This window comes from Rhinopithecus bieti, unplaced genomic scaffold (assembly GCF_001698545.2).
Source record: "Rhinopithecus bieti isolate Rb0 unplaced genomic scaffold, ASM169854v2 scaffold_36410, whole genome shotgun sequence".
Lineage (NCBI taxonomy): Eukaryota > Metazoa > Chordata > Mammalia > Primates > Cercopithecidae > Rhinopithecus > Rhinopithecus bieti.
In genome coordinates, this window is record NW_016816076.1 from 2,097,534 (window position 1) to 2,121,718 (window position 24,185).

At 34.6% G+C, this 24,185-nt stretch overlaps 1 protein-coding gene across 1 annotated transcript in view; it reads right to left on the reverse strand.

The window, feature by feature from the left end:
• The window catches only part of IQUB (IQ motif and ubiquitin domain containing), a 78,134-nt gene that overhangs the window by 1,367 nt on the left and 52,582 nt on the right, over window positions 1-24,185 (reverse strand). The window contains exons 9-12 of the mRNA XM_017854312.1: window positions 15,947-16,117; window positions 11,397-11,573; window positions 7,929-8,177; window positions 3,977-4,162 (exon numbers count right to left, since the gene is read on the reverse strand). Of these exons, the coding sequence (XP_017709801.1) occupies window positions 3,977-4,162; window positions 7,929-8,177; window positions 11,397-11,573; window positions 15,947-16,117 (783 nt within the window). The remainder of the gene's footprint in view (window positions 1-3,976; window positions 4,163-7,928; window positions 8,178-11,396; window positions 11,574-15,946; window positions 16,118-24,185) is intronic.

Sequence of the window (24,185 nt, forward strand, 5' to 3'; positions counted from 1 at the left end):
CTAAGGAGACATGACGACTAAATGTCTTCCAAGATTATTTAATTATACACAATATATATAATCTTATATAATTATTTATATATATATAATTGAATAAAGACTTTTAACAGGACTTTTAAGAGTGGGAAGACTCGCCTATTAAGCACATCTAGCCTTTTGCCATTACTGAGAGGTACATGTAATGAAGTAGATGAACTAGCTCTCCTATCACTAAGAGTCCATCAAGCATGAGAGAGAAAGCTGAAGATTAAATATGGCTGAGGAAAAAGTGAGATGGCTTGAATTTCTGAGAACAAGGTGATCCACCATAATAGCCCCAAACTGCCAACATTTGAACTTTCTTGTTACATAAGAAAAGTAAACTCACATTTGATTAAATCATAAATTGATTTTTCTGTTCTTGTAGCTGAACCCAAATGCAGCTGAGACAACAAAAAGTTATATTCATTAAATTTTCTTGTTTCTCTGTAATTACTTAGTATAGTATTTGGCACATTCAAAAGTAAATTCTGGTTAAATTAATAAATATAATCTATTACCTATTAATCTTAATTGGCCCTCTTTTCAGTCAAATCACAAATACTACCTACACTTCTTCCTAAAATTTATTTTCTGAGAATAAGACATTCCCTTCATAAAAAAGGTCAAATCAAAGATAAAGAAAGTCCTGGGTGAAAGGACCGAAGGAGAAGAAAGCATTATATAAGGGTATCCTGGGCTTATTAAAATTTCTTCTTAACAGAAAAATTTACTAGGTTAAAATATTCATCTTTTGAGCTAATCTAACTGTTTCTACCACTTCATAGCCCATATTTCATTCAAGAAAAACACACTTTTTTTATGCTACATTAACTTACACATGTACAGAACTTTATAGGTTTTCAAAGTGCCTTTACAGAACTATAAATTAGTAACGATGAGATAAATTATGATATATGTGTTCAAGGCACTAATAAGTAACTCTTAAATAACTGAATATATTTCCATATTATATTATTTATATTGTTAAGTAAAGCAAAGAAACTAAGTCTCAGAGTCATTTAATATGAAATTCCTGCTACAGTAAAGTGTATATACTTACATACACATAGGAAACTTCCAGAAGGATTTCAATAGATTATTATATACATAAGAAATAGTAGTTATCATTGCAACATGGAGATAGGGATGGGTGGACATCAAGAGACCTTTTTTCCCATTGAAATAAGGTCCACTCTCTTGAAATAGCGATGTGATGGTTTTAAACTATGTCCACAAATTCTTTGGGTGCACAAATAGTTCTAAGAATATTACAGAAAGGTCCCATATACCCCACACCCACATTTTCCTGAATGTTTCTCAATCTGGGTTTGTCCTATGTTTTCTTCATTATTAGACTGAAGGGATGGGTTTGGGGAGGAAGACCACAGGGGTGAAGTGGTCTTCTCCTCACATCAATCAACGGTACATACCATCAACATGACACCACTCCTGCTGTTAATCTTGATTACCTGGCTGAGGTAGTGCTTGTCAGGTTTCTCTACTGTGAAGTTCCTCCCCTTCCATCCATAATATACTCTTTGGAAAGGAGTAATGCACAGCCCATACTTAAAGGGTGGAGAGTTATTCTCCAACTCCTTAAGAGTGGAGAGTATATACATAAATTATTTAGAATTCTATATGGGAGATTTGTTTATTTGCCTTCCTTTATTCATTCAATCATTTTTAAAATTTTTAAATTGATAATAATTATACATATTTATGGGGTACATCGTGACGGGATGATACATATATCATGATCAGAGTAATTAGCATATTCATCTCAAACATTTATTATTTCTTTGTGCTGGGAACTTTTGATATGCTTCTTCTAGCTATTTGGAACTATATATTGTAATTAACTATAGAAAACCTACAGTGCCACAGAACAGTACTAGAACTCACTCCTCCTATCTAGCTATAATTTGTGTTATCCTTAACAAATCTCTTCCTATTCCCTCAACCTCTGAGACTTTTACTTTCTACATTACATTTTTTACTATGTTCAGATTCTAAGCCAATAATATATTGCTTTTATGGAAATTAAAAATACATCAAAAAAATTTAAAGTGCTTTCATAGTTACTATGTAAGTTTATTCATGCCAAAAAAAAACTATGTGGAAAGCTTTAAATAATGGTCTACTCAAAGCTTCCCTATGATGAGATACCATTATCTCTTTTTTATAGACAAGAAACTGGGTAATTGAGACATTCACAAATTTGTCCAATTTCTCCCAACTCATGAATGGTAAAGCTAGAATTCAGAGCCAGGGCTGCTTTTATCCTCTTTACTGATTCCACTTATTTAGCTAATCTTTCTAAAAATTTATGAAGCAAAGAGGGCAGGTTTTAATGTAAAGTTGTCAGTGACAGAGATTTGAGTAACTGGGTCAGGATTACTGATTTTAAGTCCATGATTGTTCCTACTTTGGCCAATGTGCACACAAGGAGAGATCAATCTGCTCCACTTCAAGTTCACATTAACGAAAAGTGTTTTTCCACGTTTCCTATACCTGTTTCAGATTAACTTTAAAGCATTTTTTTAACTTCTTAAGAAAGCAAATATCTCTGAACATTAAGAAAATTCTGAAAACGTCCCATCTTTCTGCAAGACACAAACTACTCTTTAACTGGGCTGAAAGTTAATAGTTAAAAGACTGTATCAGCCCAAAACCATAAAAAAGGCAAATGTTCTTCCAGTTTGTCTGGTTGCAAATCTTGGTGCCCTTTATAGAAATTTGGTAAGACTGGCATTCTGAAATTAGAAATGCATGTGAATAGAACATTTAATTTGATACTGCAGTAATTTGATTAAATGCACAAAGGGAGTTGTGTGGATTAATTGAAGAAGCACTGGAATATCAGCTTTGGGAATGAACCTCAATCTCATCATGGGTCCTAGATGAAATGATATTGCTAGTATTTACTATGCTTCCTGTGGTTAAATATTTATGAGGCAGCTTAGTTTACTAAATATAACATTTAACACAGCTTCAACTTATTGCTACCTTTTCTTTCAATCCCTAGAGTGAAATTTTCCTTAGCCTTGCTTCCTAAAACTAAAAAAATATTTAAAAACTAAAACCTTACCTAGTTTCTTATCTTTATATTAATCACCCCTTGTTCCATGAAAAAACCAAACAGGGACTCACACTATTTTAAATGACTATTGTATTTTGTAATTTCTTTACTTTACTTAGCTGATAACTTGCACAGAGTTAAAGAATGCAGAGAATCAGTATTAATTATTGGGATCCTGAATTTAGTGTAACTGGAACTCTCTAGGAACTCTTCAGGAGCCCCCTCAATTTACCCATCAAAATGTTTTACAGATTGCATCATGTAAGTTACTAAAATTACAGTAAATGGCATTTAATGTTTACAGTGCTTGCTCCACTCCCGGAAAGCTGGAAGCAAATGAAAAATGGAGCATCAGAACTACACTCCATCAGTATGATTGCCATTTAGAGCACAAAATTATGAAAAAAATTTGAAAGTTGGGTGTTTTTAAGCAGACTCATGATAATTAATCAAAGAAGGACAGATTCTGGGTTCCATAATACCTATCTGGTGGTAATGCACATTTATTCATTCAACAAATACTCAGAAACTCCACTCTGCAACAGTCAGTATTGTAGGTATCAGAGAAATAGATGTAAATAAGCTGAACAAAATCGCTGCCTTCATGGAATTTACTGTGGAATATGCTTAAACTTGCTATTAGGAGAGACTGGTATGATGTTTAGGACTTGTAATATGTTCAAATCTCTTATATAAACCTTTTATTTAATCTGTGCCATATATGCCATTCATATATTTTTTTGCTGTTAATCCACAAGTTCTGTTTCTTAATCTGATGGCAGTATTTAAGCATGGAATATATTAGAAGGCAGTCCAGTTAGCTCTAATAATTCCAATGATTAAATCAACTTCACAAATAAAATTCACCTTTCTTACCTCTTCAATACTTGTTAGGTTGAGATGAGCAGCCGCTTCATCTTTGGTAAGAAGAATACAGTTCCAGGGGGACCACTCCAGGGATTTATTCCATCTGACCATGACCAGATCACTGAGATCGTCCCAGGCACTGAGGACAGACTGGGATGCCCAGATGTTCTCTGTCAGGTACTGAATGTCTTGTAGCTGCACGTCAAAGCAAGTTTTAAAAACAATGTAGTTTAAATTCGTTTAAGATTATTATATTACTTGAGCAAATAATTAAGTTATAGAGTATTTTTAAGTGAAATATTATTCACTAGGTTTCAATGACACATAGCCCCTTATTTTTCACTAAACTTCTGTTCATTTTGCCTAAACTACATTATCAGTCTCACAGTTGCGTCCCCATCTCTAAACCAGAGTAAGCAGTATAAATTTATTTCAGTATGCTAATTTTATCTTAATATAATCTTAATAATACTGTAATGTTACCATAATAAACATATGGTATTGAATGATTTTAAAAAATTCATTAGTAAGTACCATCTTAATTTCAGGACCATTGTCGGGACCTTTTAAAACCTTTTACTGCCATTTTACAAATGAGGAAGCTGAGTTTTTTTTATATGGAACACTTCACAAGTTTGCATGTCATCCTTGTCCAAGGGCCATGCTAATCTTCTCTGTATGGTTCCAGTTTCAGTATATGGACTGCTGAAGCGAACACAGGAAGTTGAGATTTAATAAAGATAAGTAATTCACTTAGTGTTAATTAAAAGACTTGGTTATTTCAATAAAAAAGAGGGGTAATGAAATAGTTGTTTAAAACTTTTTTAAAATGTAAACTTTATTAGCTAAAACTCTTGGAATGACTTTTATCATGGGGTCTGCATTATAAATTAAGAATTGCCAGAGAGGGACAAACTCAACAAAGTATAAGCATGTAAAAAGAACATTTTTTTAAAAAGCTTCTGTGGAAAAGTATGAGAGCGGAAATATTTTCTGTAAAATGAGTAGACAAAACCTAACAATTTGCCAAAGTAAAAAACAAAAAGAACCTGTCATCATCAGCTACGACAGTATTTCATAAATTGATAATTCAATATATTAAGCTCAACTAATGCATTCTAGCTTTTACTTAATGCTAAAAAAGACAATACTCTGTACACAACTGCTATGAAAAATAAATTTATAGACTTTTAAAATTCAATGTTTTATATATTTCACTTACATTCAAAATGCATCTTGTTTACATTTTTGTTTTTAATTTACTTGCTCAACTGTACTAATAATTTTGAAATTGTATCATACAGAATAACGTGTTTATTTGCATGTAAATGTCAAATATGCACATGATAAGTGTGGTTGGCAGTCTGTAAGAGCTTTCTACCTTTCAAGTAGTCATTGTACTTGAAATTTTTGCAGTAATAGAGCAATACTATTGCCTATTAGGCAGTATTTGTATGCATTACAGATAAACGAGGTGACTAGTACAACACTCAAATCTCTTGTCTAAGCAGAATGTTTACTTTTTGTATATATTAGCTTTCACCTTTTCATTTTACATGACATCATGTTCACATTTAATATATGCTAATCTTTGCTGTTGTTCACAAGATTTACTGTTTATGAGAATGTTCAAACATTCAAATTATGCCTCAAATACTATTACTGAAATAAATATTAATCAAAATTACACCAATTACAAGGGGGGAAGTTACTGGACACTCATATTTGTCTGCTAATCCTAGACATTGGAAAAGTAATAGACCAAAATCCTACACAGATACAGTATTGAAATTAAATCACATCTAATGGAGATTATCCTTATCTGAAAGTTTACAATGCTCCCCTAGAATTTTTTCATTCAATATGTGTAATGGTTGATTTTTACATCAACTTGACGAGGCCACAGGATACCCAGATATTTGGTCATATGGTATTCTGGTGTTTATATGAGGGTAGTTTTGGATGAGATTAACATTTAAGTCAATAAACTGAGTAAAGCAGATTGTCCTCCATAATGTGAGTGGGCTTTATCCAATCAGTTGAAGGCCTGAATAGAACAAAAGTTGACCCTGCCCCCAAGTAAGGAAGACTGTTCTCGCCTAATGGCCATTGAATTGAGACATTGGCTCCTCCTGGTTCTATAGCAGCCTGATAGTCGTCAGACTTCAACTGGGCCATCAGCTGTTTAGGTTTTAGACTTACCAGCCTCCATAATTATGTGAGCAAATTCCTTGTAACAAATCTCCTTATAAGTATATATATAGCATATATGTATAAAATTTCCTATTGGTTCTGTTTCTCAGGAGAAATCTGACTAATACAACATGGAATATTGAGGCAGCACTTGCTGGTGACTTATATTAAAGCCCTAGTACATATAAGATTCTCTACAAGGAAATATACATCTGTCATGTCAACAATTCCTGAATAAAAGTAGCAAATAAGAATTTAAGCTGATATAAACATCAAATTTATTAAAAAAATATTCATTCTATTGGACAAAATATGTAATCATTTTAATTTGTGTTTTTCAAACTGTGGGTTGCTACCTCTTGGGTGATACTAAAGTTTTCCAAATGGAAATTAGAATAAGTAGACTGAGATTGAATAGAAAACATCAGAGTGCATCCATAGGGGTAAAGATAAACATTATTTTGGAAACTCTTATTTCTGAGGCAGAACAGCATGTGTTTACATGTATGGACACTGGGACTCAAACTGCCTAGTTTTCAATCCTGGTGCTGGTACTTAGTAGCACAAACTTGGACAAGTTTGTTAACCACTCAGTACTTCACTTTCCTCATCTGCAGAATAGAAATAGGCCTATTTTGATGGGACTTTTGTGCTGATTAACTCAATAATGTATGTACAGCCATATAGGTACTGAGTATTGAGAATTATCATGCATGCCTATATCAGGTTGTCATAAAATACATTTTACTGTAGATTGAGATTTAAGAGTTTGAAAGCTACTGATTTAGAATAATTTTTTAACAAAGCACATCACATTTGGTACCTGTTTTTTAATCTCTATAAAGTTTTCTATTCATAGTAGTGCCTATTTTCCTATTTGTTATTAAACAGTTTAGTTCATTTTAATTAATAACTTTAATTTACAGAAAATTTGCCCTTATTTGACAGTCTGTGAACACAAATATCATTAATGAGGTGAATAGTGAGCTATAACATACTTTTATTAATAAGTGGCTCATGTTAGGTAGTCATATCAACAAGTAAGTCCTTCTCTTTTCTCACTCCCTTACATAAATCCAAACAGTGTCAGGAATTTGTTTTTATTTTGTAGAGACACAGACTATCCTCTGGCCTAAACAACCCAATAGAAGTCATGGAATAACCAAAGAGACCAAAGTAGTGGTTAAGTTAGGAATTCAGGTCAGAGTTCTTGATCTCACAGGCTCCACCCTCTCACAGAGCTAGAAGTTCTTATGAGAAGCAGATTGCTGATAGGGTCAATGATCCAATGCAGTGATTCATCCAAAAGAACTCTGGCCAGAAACTTTCCAGTTGTGTGGTATCATACCAACACTTTACATAGACAAGTATCAAAGTCTTTCCCTAAGGTTTTTTTTTTTTTTTCTATAAGCCTTAGCTTTCACTTTTGGTGTTATTTACCATTATGGTCACATTTGGTTTACACTAATTAGTACTGTTATTCATAAACACTAGTATGTGTATATGTAACATCAGTTTCTGTAAAAGTCATTCATTCATTCAACAAATATTGAGGGCCTTAAATAAAAACTTGGTACTGTATTAGGTTATAGAGGTATAATGGTGAGCAGGAGGAATAAAAAGCATACTCCTGCCTTTACAGAGCTTACAGTCTAGTGGAATAGAGAGTCATTAAACAATCACACACACACACACAAACATGCATAAGATTGCAAGACAGCCTCCTTGACAGGCTTCAGCTATAACTGGCACCCCTTATTGACCATACCTGCATCAAGAAAGCAATTTTAGAATCATCTTCATAATCAGCTTCTGTAAAGTAGAGCTGTTGAAGTAAACATTTGTACTTCAAAAATGATTCTCGTTTTTGAGCCTCATTCTCAAGGCTAATGCAGTTACGACACCGGTATATGCGGCGTGAGGTGGATGATACAGAAAACTCTGTAGAAGGCAAATAAAGCTGGCAACTGTGGCAAAAGTAAATCTTTTTATAAAATTTCAATGGGTCTTGAGGGACCTAAATAGTAAAATAAAGAAAGAAAGAAATAAGCCAGGCCAGGCCAAATATGATCCCAACCAATAGAAGCATCAAGGGCTAACTTATCTTAGAATGAGATTAAAAAAAAAAAAGTTGGCTAATTTCCAAAATTATATTTTCCCTTAACTTCTTATTCTATAGAAAATCTAAATTTCAAGCAGTATTTATTCATCCTGCCAAAATATTGAAAATCTGTTATTCATCAATTCTTAAGACATTTGTTGTAAAACTACTTAGAAAATTAATTGACTGAAAAAATAGTAGGAAGAGGCTTTTTATTGTTAAGAAAAGTTTAGATTTTTTTCAGTTCTACATTAGTTATTCCTATAGGCAATAGCTAGATTCACATATAAGTAAAAACCCACTAAACCAATTGTTCTTCTCGTTTAATTTATCTTCAAAATAAATTTGGATTAGTTCAAATGATTAATTTTCAAAGTTTGAAATTCTATGTCTAAAGCAATAGACAGAGAGTAATTCTACCAATAAAATAATCAATCCAATCATTCACTATGGGCTAAAAATTCACTATTCACTATGGGCATGAATGAATGAGTGAATTGTGAACATCTCAACACAAACTGAATCAAAATGTATATAAGCCAGTCTTTCCTAATTTATGGTACATCAGTACCTCTGGCTTCCATGAAAGTAAAGATCAAGCAGCAACAGAGTTTGCATGTGATATATAAGACTTTCAAAAAATATTTTTATAAAGAAGGAAATAGACATCAATGTTGTATAAATTTTTTCTCTTACTCAATGTGGATTTAAAATATTTACCATTAAAATCCCTTCCAATGTTTTACTTTGTTCTGAACATCTGTTACCTTTCTGCACCTTCCCTTCTACTCTGCCTTACTTTTCCTAAACGCTCCATCTTCCCGAAGGGTAATATTGTTTAAAAACTTCATTGTCCCTTGTCTTGTAATTTTGGGAGATAAGACAATATGTAAATTTAAAAGGTAGTCAATTCTTCGAGAGAAAAGAAGAGTGATCTGGGGTACGTGATCAAAGATCCAGAAGACAACTTATCTGGTTTATTTTCTTATTCTGAGATTTACACATTTTGTTTATCTTAAATGATTATTTTCTCTTCATGCCTCCTATGCATTAAATTAGCAAATATATCAGTCAACCTCATGAAAACACGTTAGCACACCCCTCCATTATAGATGGAGCATTTATTATAATGCCATGGAAAGATATTCTCTACCCATCTGAAATTGTGCAAGAAAAAAAAAACTCATTATGATTATGATGACAGAGGGCTCCATTTGCTGCAGAATTTAACTCTATGCATTCTCCAGAGTACACTGGGTACTTCATGCTGGCCTACTCCCAAAAGTGGTTGTGGGGTAGTGGTGTTCCTTCAAATTCTTCTCCCACTATGCAAACTAAAATGTGCAAATGAGCCATTCCTTTTTAAAGCCAGTAACTTTTAAATCCAGCCAGTAGTTTAAGATATTAAAGAGTATATTCCCCCCAAAAAAGAAGTAGAGGATAATCCATAGGTATGTCCTAGATTCAAGAACAAACTTTAAACCCTGTATCTTAATTAATATATTTATCACATACTGCAGGCAGAAATGCAACATGGTGCAGTCAGTTTGGAAGAAAAGGTTTAGTAGTCTCTTTTTAAAGTAAACATGCATTTACCATGTGATTCAACATGCCACTTTCTAGGAATTTACCCCAAAACAATCAATTTACCCAAAAACTCATATCTAGTACTTATAATGACTTTATTCATAAAAGACCAAAACTCTAAACAATCCAAATGTCCTACAACTGTGAATGGATTTTTAAAGACCTCTTGTATATCCAGATATTGGAATATTTTCGACTATAAAACAAACCACTGACACACTCAAAAACATGGGTGAATCTCAAATGCAACACGCTAAGTGAAAGAAGTCAGTCTCAAAAGACCACATATAGTATGATTCCATTTATATGACCTTCTGAAATAGATAAAACTATAAAAATAAAATACATATCAGTGTTTGCCAAGGATCGGGAAGTTAGGGAAAGGGCTGACTACAAAGTGGCAGCATGAGAGAATTCTGGGGGATGATAGGACCATTTCTTATTTTGACTGTGCTACTGGTTATATGACTCTATACATTTTCAGAACTTACCAAAAGAGTACATGTTAACAAAGGTAAAATTTAAAAATAAATAAAATGAGATAACATTAGGTAAAGTTGTAGAAACTCTATCAATTGTATTACTCCAAATATAAACTGAATAAGTCTACAGAGAAAGAAGGTGGCTCAGACAAATGAAACACTGGTTTGAATAAGAAATAATATAATGGGAACTTTTCTCTTGGGCTTTTGTTATATTTTAATATTCTTTTGCAATACAATCAGGTTTTAAAAAATCAATTTGAAAATATAAAATTAAACAGTATTTATTCTTCTAGAAGTCTTGACTAAATATGAGATTTTGTTTTTTCAAAAAAACTAAAGATGTTTAGTCAGCTTTTTAAGTAAATTTTAACTGAATATAATCATTGAAATAAAACTATAATTCTCTGATAGCATTCTCCACTCCAAGAGTTTTACTAATAGTGTTTTAAATAGCTCTGCACAGTAAGAAGGCAATGAAAATTCCCACAGAAGCCTAACGACATTGGAGTTGGAGAAGATAGTGTAATTCAAATACATTACATTTGAAGTTCTCTCAGAAGATCCATATGGATCTGTTCAGTAATAACTATAACTATGTGATAAGTGTTTTAAGGAACACAGACAAGGTATAACATAGAATCTCAGAAAAAAACAATTTAACTCCCTGTGACGCCTCATGAAGGAGAAGAGATCAGAGTTGAGTCTTAGAAAATGAAGAGGAATTGGCGGGGTAAATAGTGAATAGCATTCCAGGGGAAACCAACAGTATGTACAAAGCCATGGAGGTGTGAAAAATCATAATATATTCAACATAATGCAATATTCAGTTGGAAAGTTGGTGAAGATATTAGGAAATAATTGAAAGTTGGAAATACACAGAAGTCAAGTGAGTAAGTGTAGTTTACAAACATACAAAATAATCATTCAAAGGAGGTACCACCAATAAGATGGTATTCCACGTGGACTCCAAGGAAAGTGTTAAAGCAAAACTTGAATATACTTCAATTTACTATACCACATCTTAGGATTATGAAAAAGGAATATAGAGAAAGAAGTAGAATACCTTAAGGTATTTTGCAACTTCAGGATTAAACAGAGGTGTTTTGATATAATGAAAAAAGAGTGTCGCAATTCTTTTTCTGAGTCCTTCAAGGTTATGATGTTTGACTCCTCTCATCATAAGGTCAACCTCTCTGTCAATCAATTCTAGAATTTCCTGAGTTAGTTTACATTCATGTTCCTACACAAAACACAAAAATATATGGTATAAAATTTTACAAATCACTAAGTTCATTTTCAAATTGCCACCGAAATAAACCAAAATCTACATTCCAAAAGAAATGAAGCATTGCCAATAGGAGTATAAATTGGCAAAACTAATTTGGAAAAAAATCGGTATATCCAACACACTAGAGTTAAATATATGCATAATCTATGACCCAGGAATTCTACTCTTAGTGCTTTAAAGAAATGTGCATGTAGAGCTCTACTGTTCATATTAACTGAAAATTAGAAACAGCCAATTGTCCATAAATAAATTGATTACATTAATAAATTATGGCTTATTTATACAATAAATTATCTAATATATGAAAATAAATGAACTATAGCTATAGTTCATTTTTTGTTGTATATATAGCTATATACAACAAAACTTCAATCTTAACAAATTAATTTTAAGCAAAATACTGAAGATACAAAATAAAAGATATAGTACAATTCTGTCAAATAAAATTCAAGAATAAGCAACACTAAATCATATTATTTAAATATTTATACAGAGGTGGTAAAACTATGAAGAAAAATCAAGAAAATGACTACCATGAAAGTCCGTATGATAAGTTACTTCTAGGAGATGACAGGAGGAATTGTAATTCGAAGGGAAAAGAGGACACCAGAAACGTTGGCAACATCCTGTTTAATATTTGTTAAACTGTACGTATATATTTTATTCACTTTTCTGCCTATTTATTATAGGTCACAATATTTTTTATAAAGTAATATAAATGAGTGTGGCTGGATGAAAAATCCACAAGTAATAAAGTGATTAATGTAGAAGTATTTATTAGGTCCTCCAATTGCCCAAGGGAAAACTGGAAGATACACAGCTCGAATGAAGGAGTCAGAAGATAAAGTCATTAATTGTAAAATAATGCTCTTCTGTACTTTGTACTACATGGTTGGTAAGGCTAATATGAGAGTCTGCATCAGTGGTCCTTTACCCTGGAGGCACTTTAGAAGGACCTCATGGAGATTTTTAAAAATTTTAATATTGTCCTCATACCTGAGGAGCTAATTTAACTGCTCTGAAGTGGGGCCTAGGTTTATACTCATTTATGCTCATATTCATTCATGCTGTCCCTCTTGCAGGCTCTCCAGGTGATTCTAATATGTACTGAGGTTTAAAATTCACTGGTCTGTATTAGTAACTACCATCAAAATAACACCTATTATTTATTGAGGCCCCCCCTTTGTAAGGCACTATATTAAGTTTTTATGTTTATATATGTGTGTGTATATATATCTACATACATGTAGATACACACATACATATTCTCAAAGTAACTAATTTTACAAATGACAAAACTGATTTTCATAAGAAATATTAACTTATTTTAAGGTTGTGCAGCCATAAATGAAGAGTCAGAATTTGAGTTGTGCTTAAAGACTTTAACCCTCCATCAAAATATTTTCAGGTACATGTATACATGAATATTTCATACTAAACATAGTAAGATATGCATGATTTGCCTTTTATGAGTCCATCCTTTGGCCTTTATAATTACTGGTCCTAATTACGTCAGGATTTATATTGTATTCCCTATGCACTCTCTTTTTGCCAATCTGGTATTTTCACTGCCCTCTGTAAGTATCATGTTTATTTCCTACCTCCGGACCTACTGCTTCTCCCTCCCTACCTATCTCTATCTTTCAAGGTTGGTCACTATGCAAACATCTTTGAAAAGGTAGTCCAGAAAAAAGGCAGTCAGTGTCTCTGCTGGTAAGAAATGCAAGATATCTATGGAGATCTCCCAGGAAGAACCATTTACCCAATTATTTAATGTGTTTTAAGAGTTTTGTGTGCCTTGCAGGACAGACACACAAACTCATCAACAGAAAGAGTGTTCTTTACAGTTAGGAGTAAAGAAACCTACACAGGATATCAAAATGTTATGCTTATGAAATTCTCAGGTTTGTAGTCATGTAGCTCACTTAGATAGACCTAAATATGGCCGGCAGTTTTCAGTTGTTATATATAGTGAACCACTGATTTTCACTACAATATCTATGCCTGTATGTTCTGGCAATCTGGGCCATATTGATTACCAAAACAGACTGACCATGCAGTTATCTAATCCACTGCTTATGCATAAACTTTAGTTAATACAGATGATCACTCAGAAACAACCTATATTTCTGTGCTATACTGAACAAGTATCTGCCAAGTGTTTTATTAACTTGAGAACTCAAAAGCACAATTCAGAACCCAAATACTTTTTACCTGTATTGCCCACTTATTATATAAGCTTACATTAAATATTGAGCTTACATTATGGTCAGGATAAATTAAATAAAATAATGTAAATTATTTAATTTGGGCTATAAAACGCAAGAACTATACCAATGGTCCTAATAACAGTAGGGTTTCCCCCTTTAATTAGAAATATAGAAAACATATTCATTGTAATGAAAGTTCGAGTGTGTTGCCCAGATCAGCCCTACTTCAGCACTGAAGGAGACTCTCAGCGGCAAGTTGTGGTAGCTGACAGCCCTCCACTGAGCCTCTCTCTGAGCATTCCCTGTGCTGAAGAGAGCCATCTTGCCTAAAGATAGACAGTTACCATCAGCTGAAAACAAACTGCCTCATCTAAGGTCATGTTTCTTCTCAGGGACATCCTGAATCAAATGACTAATTGCTGTGGCAGTATAAAGACCCAGGATCCTGTGAGAGTCTGGGGTATGTGAAAACAAAAACTAAATCAAGTCTTGGCCCTACTGGGTTCAAAGGGCCACCCAGTATTCATTTCCCTAGTCCATGAATATATAACTGGAATAGAATACTTGATAGTTGGCACAGCCTCACTACCCTTGATTTCTTGACCTGTGGAGTAAGAGCTATCATGATGAGGAAAACCAAGTGGAAGCCCCTGAAACTGCCCTAGCCTGGGAACAGAGATGAAAGTAAAAATGGCCCCACTTACTACTTGGGAAATTTTTGCTTCCTGCCATAACTCTGGACTCTAAGTTTACAGGTCCTAATTTCTGGAGGAAAAATTCTTCTAATGTAAGACATAGTGCAAGTTCTATTAAACTCCGAGCTACAACTAATGCCTAAACTCTGCAGGCCAAGAGACCTGTGGGCAAGGCAAGTGTTTCCTTAGTTATAGAGGTAACTGACTCTGATCTTCAAAAGCAATGGTGCAGTTATTACCCAATAGGGACAGAGAAGAATATGTTTGGCACCCAGGTAGTGGGCATTTCTTGGTATATCTTTTTCCTGATTTTGACAGTAAATGGAAGTCTGGTAGCCTCAGCCTGAGAAAAGCATAGTGACCTGTGGTTCAGACCTCTCAAGCTGCAAGTCACTCTAAAAAGTAGACCAACTGGACCAGTCAAGGTGCTAGTTCAGGGAAAAGGAAATCTAAAATAGATAGTAGAGGAAGGAAACAGTGAGTATCTCCTGTGGCCTTAAAGCCAATGACTACACTATGGGCTGCAGTTTTTCTTATTAACCTTGCTTTGGGGCCTATCTAAATCCGGAGGAGCTAATCCTAAAACCTACGTGAAGTGGATCTAGGCAACAGTATGTGTATTCTCCCCATCCTGGTAGACTGTTGGCTGACAACTCTCAAGTGAGGCTCTTTCTGAGAACTGCTCTATAAAAAAGAAAGTTATCTCATCCAAAGTCATGCCCTTCTGGCGGCAGCCCATCCAATAAATGGTCAAAGTGGGAGTAAACTGTCCTGCCTCAATTCAGGACAACTCTGGATGGCCTTTCCAGTTTCAGAATTCCCCATGACACTGGCTGAAGTCATTGTTGAGAATCCACCACAATTTAACTTCTCTATCCTGCCAATTCTGATTTCTCTACTGCCTCACAGGAATTATCCTGATAGCACTCTCCAACAAACTTCCTGAATATAAAACCCATCTCTGAGTTTGTTTCTTGTTTCTTGGGAAAATTTGATCTGTGATATCCACTAACCTTGTTTTCATTAAAAGTAGGATTAAGAACACAGAAAATCAATAACTGATGAGAAAAAAGATAAAATACAATGGAGCTGCTTTAAAACTGCTAAAACCAATTTTCACTGAAAATGTCAAAATATGTAAATAATTGCTGTTTATGTAATGATTAATCTCATGCTACACTGCATATATTTTCATTCATTGCATAAAGATATATTTACATTCATTATACTATATTTACATTTATTATGTATTATAACATATTTTGAGAACTTTTAGGTAAATATTAATGAATAAACCACATCCTTCCCAAATTATACCAAAACAATTCTTAATGTAAAACACTTTACTTGTTTTAGTATTTTATTAATTTTTTTTATTGATAGTGAACTCTACCCCCAAACTAAGAGAAAGTTAACATACCTTTACAGTGTGTTTAAGAGTTAAGAGCACATCCAGCCTCTCATCTTGAGAGATATTTTTCAGCATAATGCACTTATAGATATTTTGCAGCTCTCTGGCTCTGATGGTGAACTGCGTATCCATCTCAATTGTTTTGCCATTAGGGGTTCTCCATATCTTAGGAGCTGAACACTTAAAAATAATATTATGTTTATAACTATCAGTTAATTAGAAACTACAAATAACAATTTTGCTCCTTCTACTAAAAGTTTACCTTAATATCATGTGCTTTATAACTAAAGTATCGCTAAAGCTTAAGAAAATTAATTTAAGGATTTGTAGATCAGGCAAAAATAAAATATTTTAGAAAAAAAACAAATATGAAAGAGAGTTATTCAGTGTGTAGAAGTTCATACACTTCTACAATATTCAGGATTTGCTACTAGTCTTTATGTTGAATTGTTTGAGAGATGTATGGAATTACTCCTTAACCCCCTGAGGACAATGATCTGCTTGGTTCAATTATATTGAGTGTATATAAATATGTCTTGATCCTGCCTTGCCAATTGAAGATAACTTTTGTGGAGTAATTACGACAATCCTCAATATATTTAGACCTAAAGATATACCAAAAAGGGACTCGGTGAGTTATGGTTTAATGTCCTATAAAAATACTTCTATAACAAGTTCAAAATTCTTCTCAAAACAGATGTCCATAGTGAAAGAGCTATATTGCTATCTTAGCAGTGCTGGGCTGTGGTTCCTGCCTCCCTGATGCTGGCTAAGATTCTCACTTCCTGTTTCCAAATCTGGCTTGGTGCCTCCCAACCTAGCCCACCTCCTAAATGAAGGGCCAAAAATGAAGTTCAGTTGCCCTGAAGCTCATCTGAGGACTCCCAGGCTAAGAATTCAGAGATTAGAGCCAGGAGGTGAAATTAGTCCTCTATCGACTCAGGAAACACAGGATAATCTTTAATGATGGTACCTCTATGTTTGCCACTGCTTCTGTTCCCTCTGACAGGGACATTCAGAGGAGATGCATTCACCCAGAAATTTCACAGTGAAAACTTACTCTCTATTAGCTCCTCTACTTTAGGGTACAAAGCTGCTCAGTTTCTTTCCCCAATGATAATTTTTCAGAAACAAGACTATGTTGATCATGACAACTCTTCAAATGTTGGATGTTTTTGTAGGTTAACTGTAGTTGCTCTGGTGTCCTTGTAGCCCAATTTATGCTGTACTTGCAACCATTTAAATCTTAGATGTGATCTAACATAAGGTTTAAATGGAAGCTGTATGTATTGGAACAGATCATCAGGAATGTGGACTAACCAAATAGAGACATTATATAAAACTGTATTAAAATGACAGCATCAGGAGGAAATTTTAGTTGTAACATCAATTTACATCTAATTTTTTATATTCACATTAGCTAAATCACATTGAGAACTGCAAAGCTACCTGGTAAAAACAACTATATTTGATATATTCTCAAAGCAATGGCATCATATTCAGATCAAAGCCAAAATGAATGTTATTCAGAGGTAGGAATCTTCGTTAGAAACTTTAGATTCTCAGCTCTAGTTTTAATCCAGTAAATGAGAAGTTGCAGCCCTATAATTAATTTATATTGTTACAGCATAAATTTAATATTAAATAATGTATTATTATCAGACTGATATAATTAAGATTGATTAAAAGCTTATAAGGAAAATAGCTCAATAATAAAATATTTTATCATTCAGTTATTATCACTTAGAAATAAAATAATTTTAAATGCATTTAGCCTTATTTTGGGTAGGCCTCAGAGTGTTATTGAAGTTTGATGCTTATTTAAAGCTCTTTTTAAAAAGATTTTAAAGGCTAGGTCTAAGTTTCATGTTGTAATATTCGAAAGTCTAACCAATGTCTTAATCTTTGCATACAATTTTCCTCAGGTTTGCTCTACTAAATGCAATTCCTTTTCTTCCAGTAATTTGAACAACACCTTTTGATCTGCAGGGTGGTAAATTATTTCATTTGTAATAATTCAAATATAATGAACTTTCTATGAAACACCTACTTTACCTATCACATTGTATTTTTCAGTTGATAGACGGATTTAACTCTATCTTCCCCCCAGGTTTGTAGCCCTAACAAATATAGCATAATGTGGTCAGATCTTGGTTTCCAAATATATTCTTCATCTAAGTCCTTTCCACTTTTCAATTTGGCACTTAAATCCTACCTCTTCCTTAAAGATTGCTCTAACTTCTATGGTTTGAAACAATTATATCACTTGTACATGAAATCCTATTGTACTTGTAAAAACACACAAACAGAAATACACGGTGTCTCTATTTCAGTGACTAGAGGCAGTGAAATTTGGATCCAAATTGCTTTACAATTGTTTTATGTTTGCTAATTCCATTTCTCCCAAAAGAGTATGAGAAATAAATTTCTCAGCCGGGCACAGTGGCTCACACCTGTAATTTCAGCACTTTGGGAGGCCAAAGCGGGAGATCATTTGAGGTCAGGAGTTCAGGACCAGCCTGGCCAACATGGTGATAACCCATCTCTACTAAAAACACAAAATTTAGCAGAGTGTGGTGGCACTCACCTGTAATCCCAGCTACTTGTGAGGCTGAGGCAGGAGAATTGCTTCAACCCAAAAGGTGGAAGTTGGAGTGAGCCAAGATTGCGCCACTGCACTCCAGCCTGGGCAACAGTGCAAGACCCAGAAAGAATGAAGGAAAGGAAAGGGCAAGGGCAAGGGCAAAGGCAAAAGCAAGGGCAAGGGCAAGGGCAAAGGCAAAGGCAAAGGCAAGGAAAGGAAAGGAAAGAAGAAAGGAAGGAAAGAAAGGAAGGAAAGAAAGAAGGAAGGAAGGAAGGAAGGAGAGAGGGAGGGAGGGAGGAAAGAAATTTCTCATGTAGTTCTATATATCTCAGTGTCTACAGTACTCTTTCATTCATTCAACAAATATTTACTGTGTTTACTATACATTAATCAATGTATTAGGCACTGAGTAGATAAAATACTATCCTGGTTTCAAGAACTCTCAAATCTCATGGGAGGGAAGGATAAGAAAATAAGTAATTAGAAAAAAAGATGAATACGCTTGATGACTGTAGATAAATAGGTAACTGTGGGTTACTATGAAGCACTTAACTGGTAAAAAGAAAGTATCTAAGATGGAATCTGAAGAATAACTAGGAGTTAGCCAGATTAAGGGGAACTGAGTGATACAATCAAAGAATCCTAGATTTGAAGTTCAAGTTCCCTAGAGTTGGCACTGAAAAGATATTAAAAAATATGTTCAGCAAAGCTGTTTTTATACTTAGATGTATTTCTGCCAACACAGATAACTTGATCTTCAAGCCTAGGCTTTTTTGATTTCAGGGTTTAAGGTGTTTTCTACTCTGACACAGGAAAAATGTCAACTTTGCTTATTTCTCTTCCCTATTTCCTTTTTTCTTTGAAAGCTTTGGCTGTGATAAGAGATATACAACAATCATGTGCTTAAATTGCTTCAGAAAATAGGAGCATAATAAATTCCATTTAGCTGCCAACAAATGAGACAGCACAGACCCTGGAAGAGAGAAACAGAAGAACAGCAGGAAGACACATTTCAGGGAAAGGAAGGTGGAGAAATAACAAGAACCTTGAGAGCAGCAGGCTTCCACAAAAAAGAAGAAATGACTGCACTAGGAGAGTAGATATTTTCTTCCTCCTAAATTGATTCTCAAGCCCCTAAGGACACAAATTAAGAATAGCCCTAACTCCCCACAGAAGCTACTGTATAGTGATCAACTTTTCTTTTACACAGCACAGGGGTTTTGCTCAGCTATAGCAGCGCCTTTACTTCATGCAGTGTTCAGAAAGAGGCAGTGGCATTTTCCTGCCCCACTAACTGTTAGCTACCTGGGTATGGAGCAAAAGCATGAAAAGACACAGCTAATGTGGATTGCAGTTTTTTAAGCCTGTGATTGTGAATAGTGTACAAATCAATGGGCATCAAATAAATAAATGGCCTTGACTCAAGGAAAAATATCTTACAGAAATTCAAATGGTCTCTTTACACAGTTTGGGTAAATAACACTCAAAGATATATTAGAAACCAGCTGATGATTTTTGATTCAAACTTTTTAACCTGAATTTCTTCACCTCTGTCAAGCTCTCTGAGTTTTCTTGTTTTTTCGTTTTTTGCTTTTCTGACAGAGTCTCACTCTGTTGCCCAGGCTGGAGTGCAATGGTGCAATCTAGGCTCACTGCAGCTTCCACCTCCCAGGTTCAAGTGATTCTCCTGCCTCAGCCTCCCAAATAGCTAGGATTACAGGCCCCCCCCCCAACCCCGGGGAATTTTTTTTTTTTTTTTTTTTTTTTTTTTTTTTTTTTTTTTTTTGTATTTTTAGTAGAGACGTGGTTTCACCATGTTAGTTGGGCTGGTCTCAAACTCCTGACCTTGTGATCCACCTGCCTCGGCCTCCCAAAGTTCTCGGATTACAGGCGTGAGCCACCATGCCCAGCCAAGTTTTTAATATTTGATACCCTGTGGAAGTCAATGCTTGGTGGGTTAAAATTACTAATTATATAATGCTTTTAAAAATCTTTAGAGTTAGCCTTTTATTATGAATGCGGACTTAGTATACAGTCTATTATAATCTATTAGTTCAATGCTTTGACTGGACAAATTTAAGACTATCACTCATTATTCAGAGACAGTCTATGTTCAGGACAAAAGAATTAAAAATAAAATATTGGTTCAATAAATCACACAGTATTTGGACTCAAAAAAGTGAAACTGAAACTAAAATATAAAATTGTATTCTCCAAAGTTATTTCCAAATTAAAGGAAAGTAAATGTTTCTCTGGATGTATCTGTATATTGTGGTGTTAAATGTAGATCTTCAAATTCACATATGGCACTGGTTGTTTGTTAATTTTGACATGCGAAAAAACTCTGACCTTGTCTACTGTCAGGGATTAATTATAAGCTATCTTTTCTTAAAAATTAAAAACTTCAGAATAATAAGTTACATCATTCAAGTTTTATGAAATCTACACTGACTCCTCCTGAATATTAGAGATAATACTAGGCTTGGAGTGGGGGAGATTGACAAGCATAGAGAAAAAACAGACATTTTATAAGTATTCACATCAGGAGAATAAAATTTATCTTGTCTTCTAGTATAGCATCATATACAAAAGGGTGATTTAAATGATTCTGAATGAAAGTAGCAGTGAGTTTTTAATTTACTATAGCAGGCTAAAAGCAGGCCAGAAGTCACTGTTAGTCAATATTTTTAAACACTGGACTAATTAGGCTATGTGAACTGACTGGGAGTTGTCATCAAGTGTAACTGATCCATATTGTGGTGTGTTCTTCCTGTCCTAATACAAGTCTTTAGTCAAAACTGAAAGAAAATCCCATTGTATCAACTAAAATGTTAACTTCCTTCAAATTTAGCTTGGAGATTGATGAGATTAACTGGTTTATCAGCTGGGGTAACTGTGGGTTTAGAACTCCAATTCTAAACCATGTCACCTACAAAATGCCTTTGCCTTGATTTCTACGAATTCTTGTGGCTAACTTCATCCTTCCCTCAATTCTCTGCCTTTCACCTTTGTGTGTTACCCTGTATCCATCTAGACAGGGAGCCCAGCTTATTTATCTGGTTTGCTCTCCCTTTCCAAAAATAAAATTATGTTGCATTTAATATTTCCTTTATTTAGTCATATAACTAAAGAAGTCACAAAAAGTCACACTGTACACCCACTGCCTTCCAACTGCCTCCTCACTTTACCTTATCTATTTCCCTCTAGGACAATGCTTGAAAACCTCCATTTTCCTGGAATAGAACAATTCTTCCTGGACTCAGGATCCTTCAGGGTCTCAAATTCCACCCCAATAGCTTATCAAAGTATTTACAAAAAAACAAAAACAAAAAATAGATCTTCCTTCCTCCTAGGAATTCTGGTAAACAGAATTTTAAATTTCTCCATTTCACTTTATTTTTTTCTTTTGGTGAGGTTTACATGAAAACCTTCTTAGAGTGCCACACCTCATGAGAAAGGGTAGTGGTCATCAACTGACTCTGGAATCACTTTCCTATGTTGGGTCTTGATCCATTTATGGATACTCCATAATTTCAAAAAGCTTAGTTAAATGTTTACAGACAATGCTAGACATGGGGCCTGGGGTAGGGAATGTTCTGGGCATAAAGAAGAATAGACATTCGGTAAGTATATACAACAATAGAATTTTAAATAGTTTGCAGGAAATAAAAAACAGTATGATGGCACTAGTGGGAAAATTCTGCAGAAGGCTCAGCATCAAGTAAAGAAAGGTGACACCCATCTTCCTTGTCCACGGACACTCAGAGGCTTCCATCTCCTTCGAACATTCATGTTGCCCTGGGCCCATACTCTCTTCTCTGGTGAGGTTAACAATTATCCCAGTGATAAAGCAGGATGCAGATAAAGCAACTTGCTAAATAAATAAGTTTATTTCGAAAGATGACTCTGGAGAAGTATGAATATTATAGCTTTCCTAAAATAAATTCATCTTTCCTAGAATTAAGATATTTAAGCATTTTAAATGACAGTATCTACATTACATAATTTCTTGATGATAGTTGGAATACAAAATTATACAACCACTATTTGTGTCCCTTATTCTTCCTCCCTACCTTCTTCCACAAACATTTATTGACACTGTAGTAAGAACTGTGCTAAGATATGAGGATAAAGAGATAAATGACAACTCTTTCCTTTAAAGGTTCAAAATCTAGAAAGGATTCAGGCATGTAGATACAATAAAGACTGCACACTATGTATAAAGACAGAGATGAGACAGTCTCATGAGACCATATACTACAGGCTAAAGTAGGTGGACCAGCATTTGCTTTCTGAAAGAAGAGGCATCTGAGCTTGTTTTACAGGGTCAATAGCTAGCTACTAAGGAAGGAAGGAAAGGATATTCCATGTAAAGGCACCCAGTGCAAAAGGATCGAGAGTACCTGGTCTTTCTGGGGATATGCAAGTAATTGAGCATGGCTGAAGCAGTATGGGTACAGTATGCAGGGAGAAATGGCGGTGATGCAACAGTGAGATAAGTGAGGTTTGCAAACACAAAAATCTTTGTTCCCTAAGGGCAGTGAGGAAGGACAGGGTCAGAGTTGTGTTTAGTGAGGCCACGTTGGCAGTGATGTAGATAATGAAGGAGAGAACTGAGAAATGAAACTGGAGGCAGCAGCTCAATTTGGAAACATAAAGGAATCCAGATGAGAAGAAAATCCAGATTCAATTAAGTCAGGGTCAAGCTCATGCACACAAGATAAGGCAAGACCTGTCTCATGACATTCTCCCAGGGGAGATAGGAAGGCCTATTTGATATATGCAGGCTCATCAGGACACCAGGGCAGAGCCTTTTCCCTACAAACAATGGTAGTGGGTTTGGAAAGGAAGAAGTAAAGAATTAAAGAGGTATTAGGAATCCAACTTACAAGGGATGTGAAGGAACTCTTCAAGGAGAACTACAAACCACTGCTCAATGAAATAAAAGAGGACACAAACAAATGGAAGAACATGCCATGCTCATGGATAGGAAGAATCAATATCGTGAAAATGGCCATACTACCCAAGGTAATTTACAGATTCAATGCCATCCCCATCAAGTTACCAATAACTTTCTTCACAGAATTGGAAAAAACTACTTTAAAGTTCATATGGAACCAAAAAATAGCCTGCATTACCAAGACAATCCTAAGCAAAGAGAACAAAGCTGGAAGCATCATGCTACCTAACTTCAAACTATACTACGAGGCTACAGTAACCAAAACAGCATGCTACTGGTACCAAAACAGAGATATAGACCAATGGAACAGAACAGAGCCCTCCGAAATAACACCATACATCTAAAACCATCTGATCTTTGACAAACCTGACAAAAACAAGAAATGGGGAAAGGATTCCCTATTTAATGAGTGGTGCTGGGAAAACTGGCTAGCCATATGTAGAAAGCTGAATCTGAATCCCTTCCTTACACACTTTATAGAAAAATTAATTCAAGATGGATTAAAGACTTAAATGTTAGACCTAAAACCATAAAAACCCTAAAAGAAAACCTAGGCAATACCATTCAGGACATAGGCATGGGCAAGGACTTCATGACTAAAACACCAAAAGCAATGGCAATAAAAGTCAAAATAGGCAAATGGGATCCAATTAAACTAAAGAGCTTCTGTACAGCAAAAGAAACTACCATCAGAGTAAACAGGC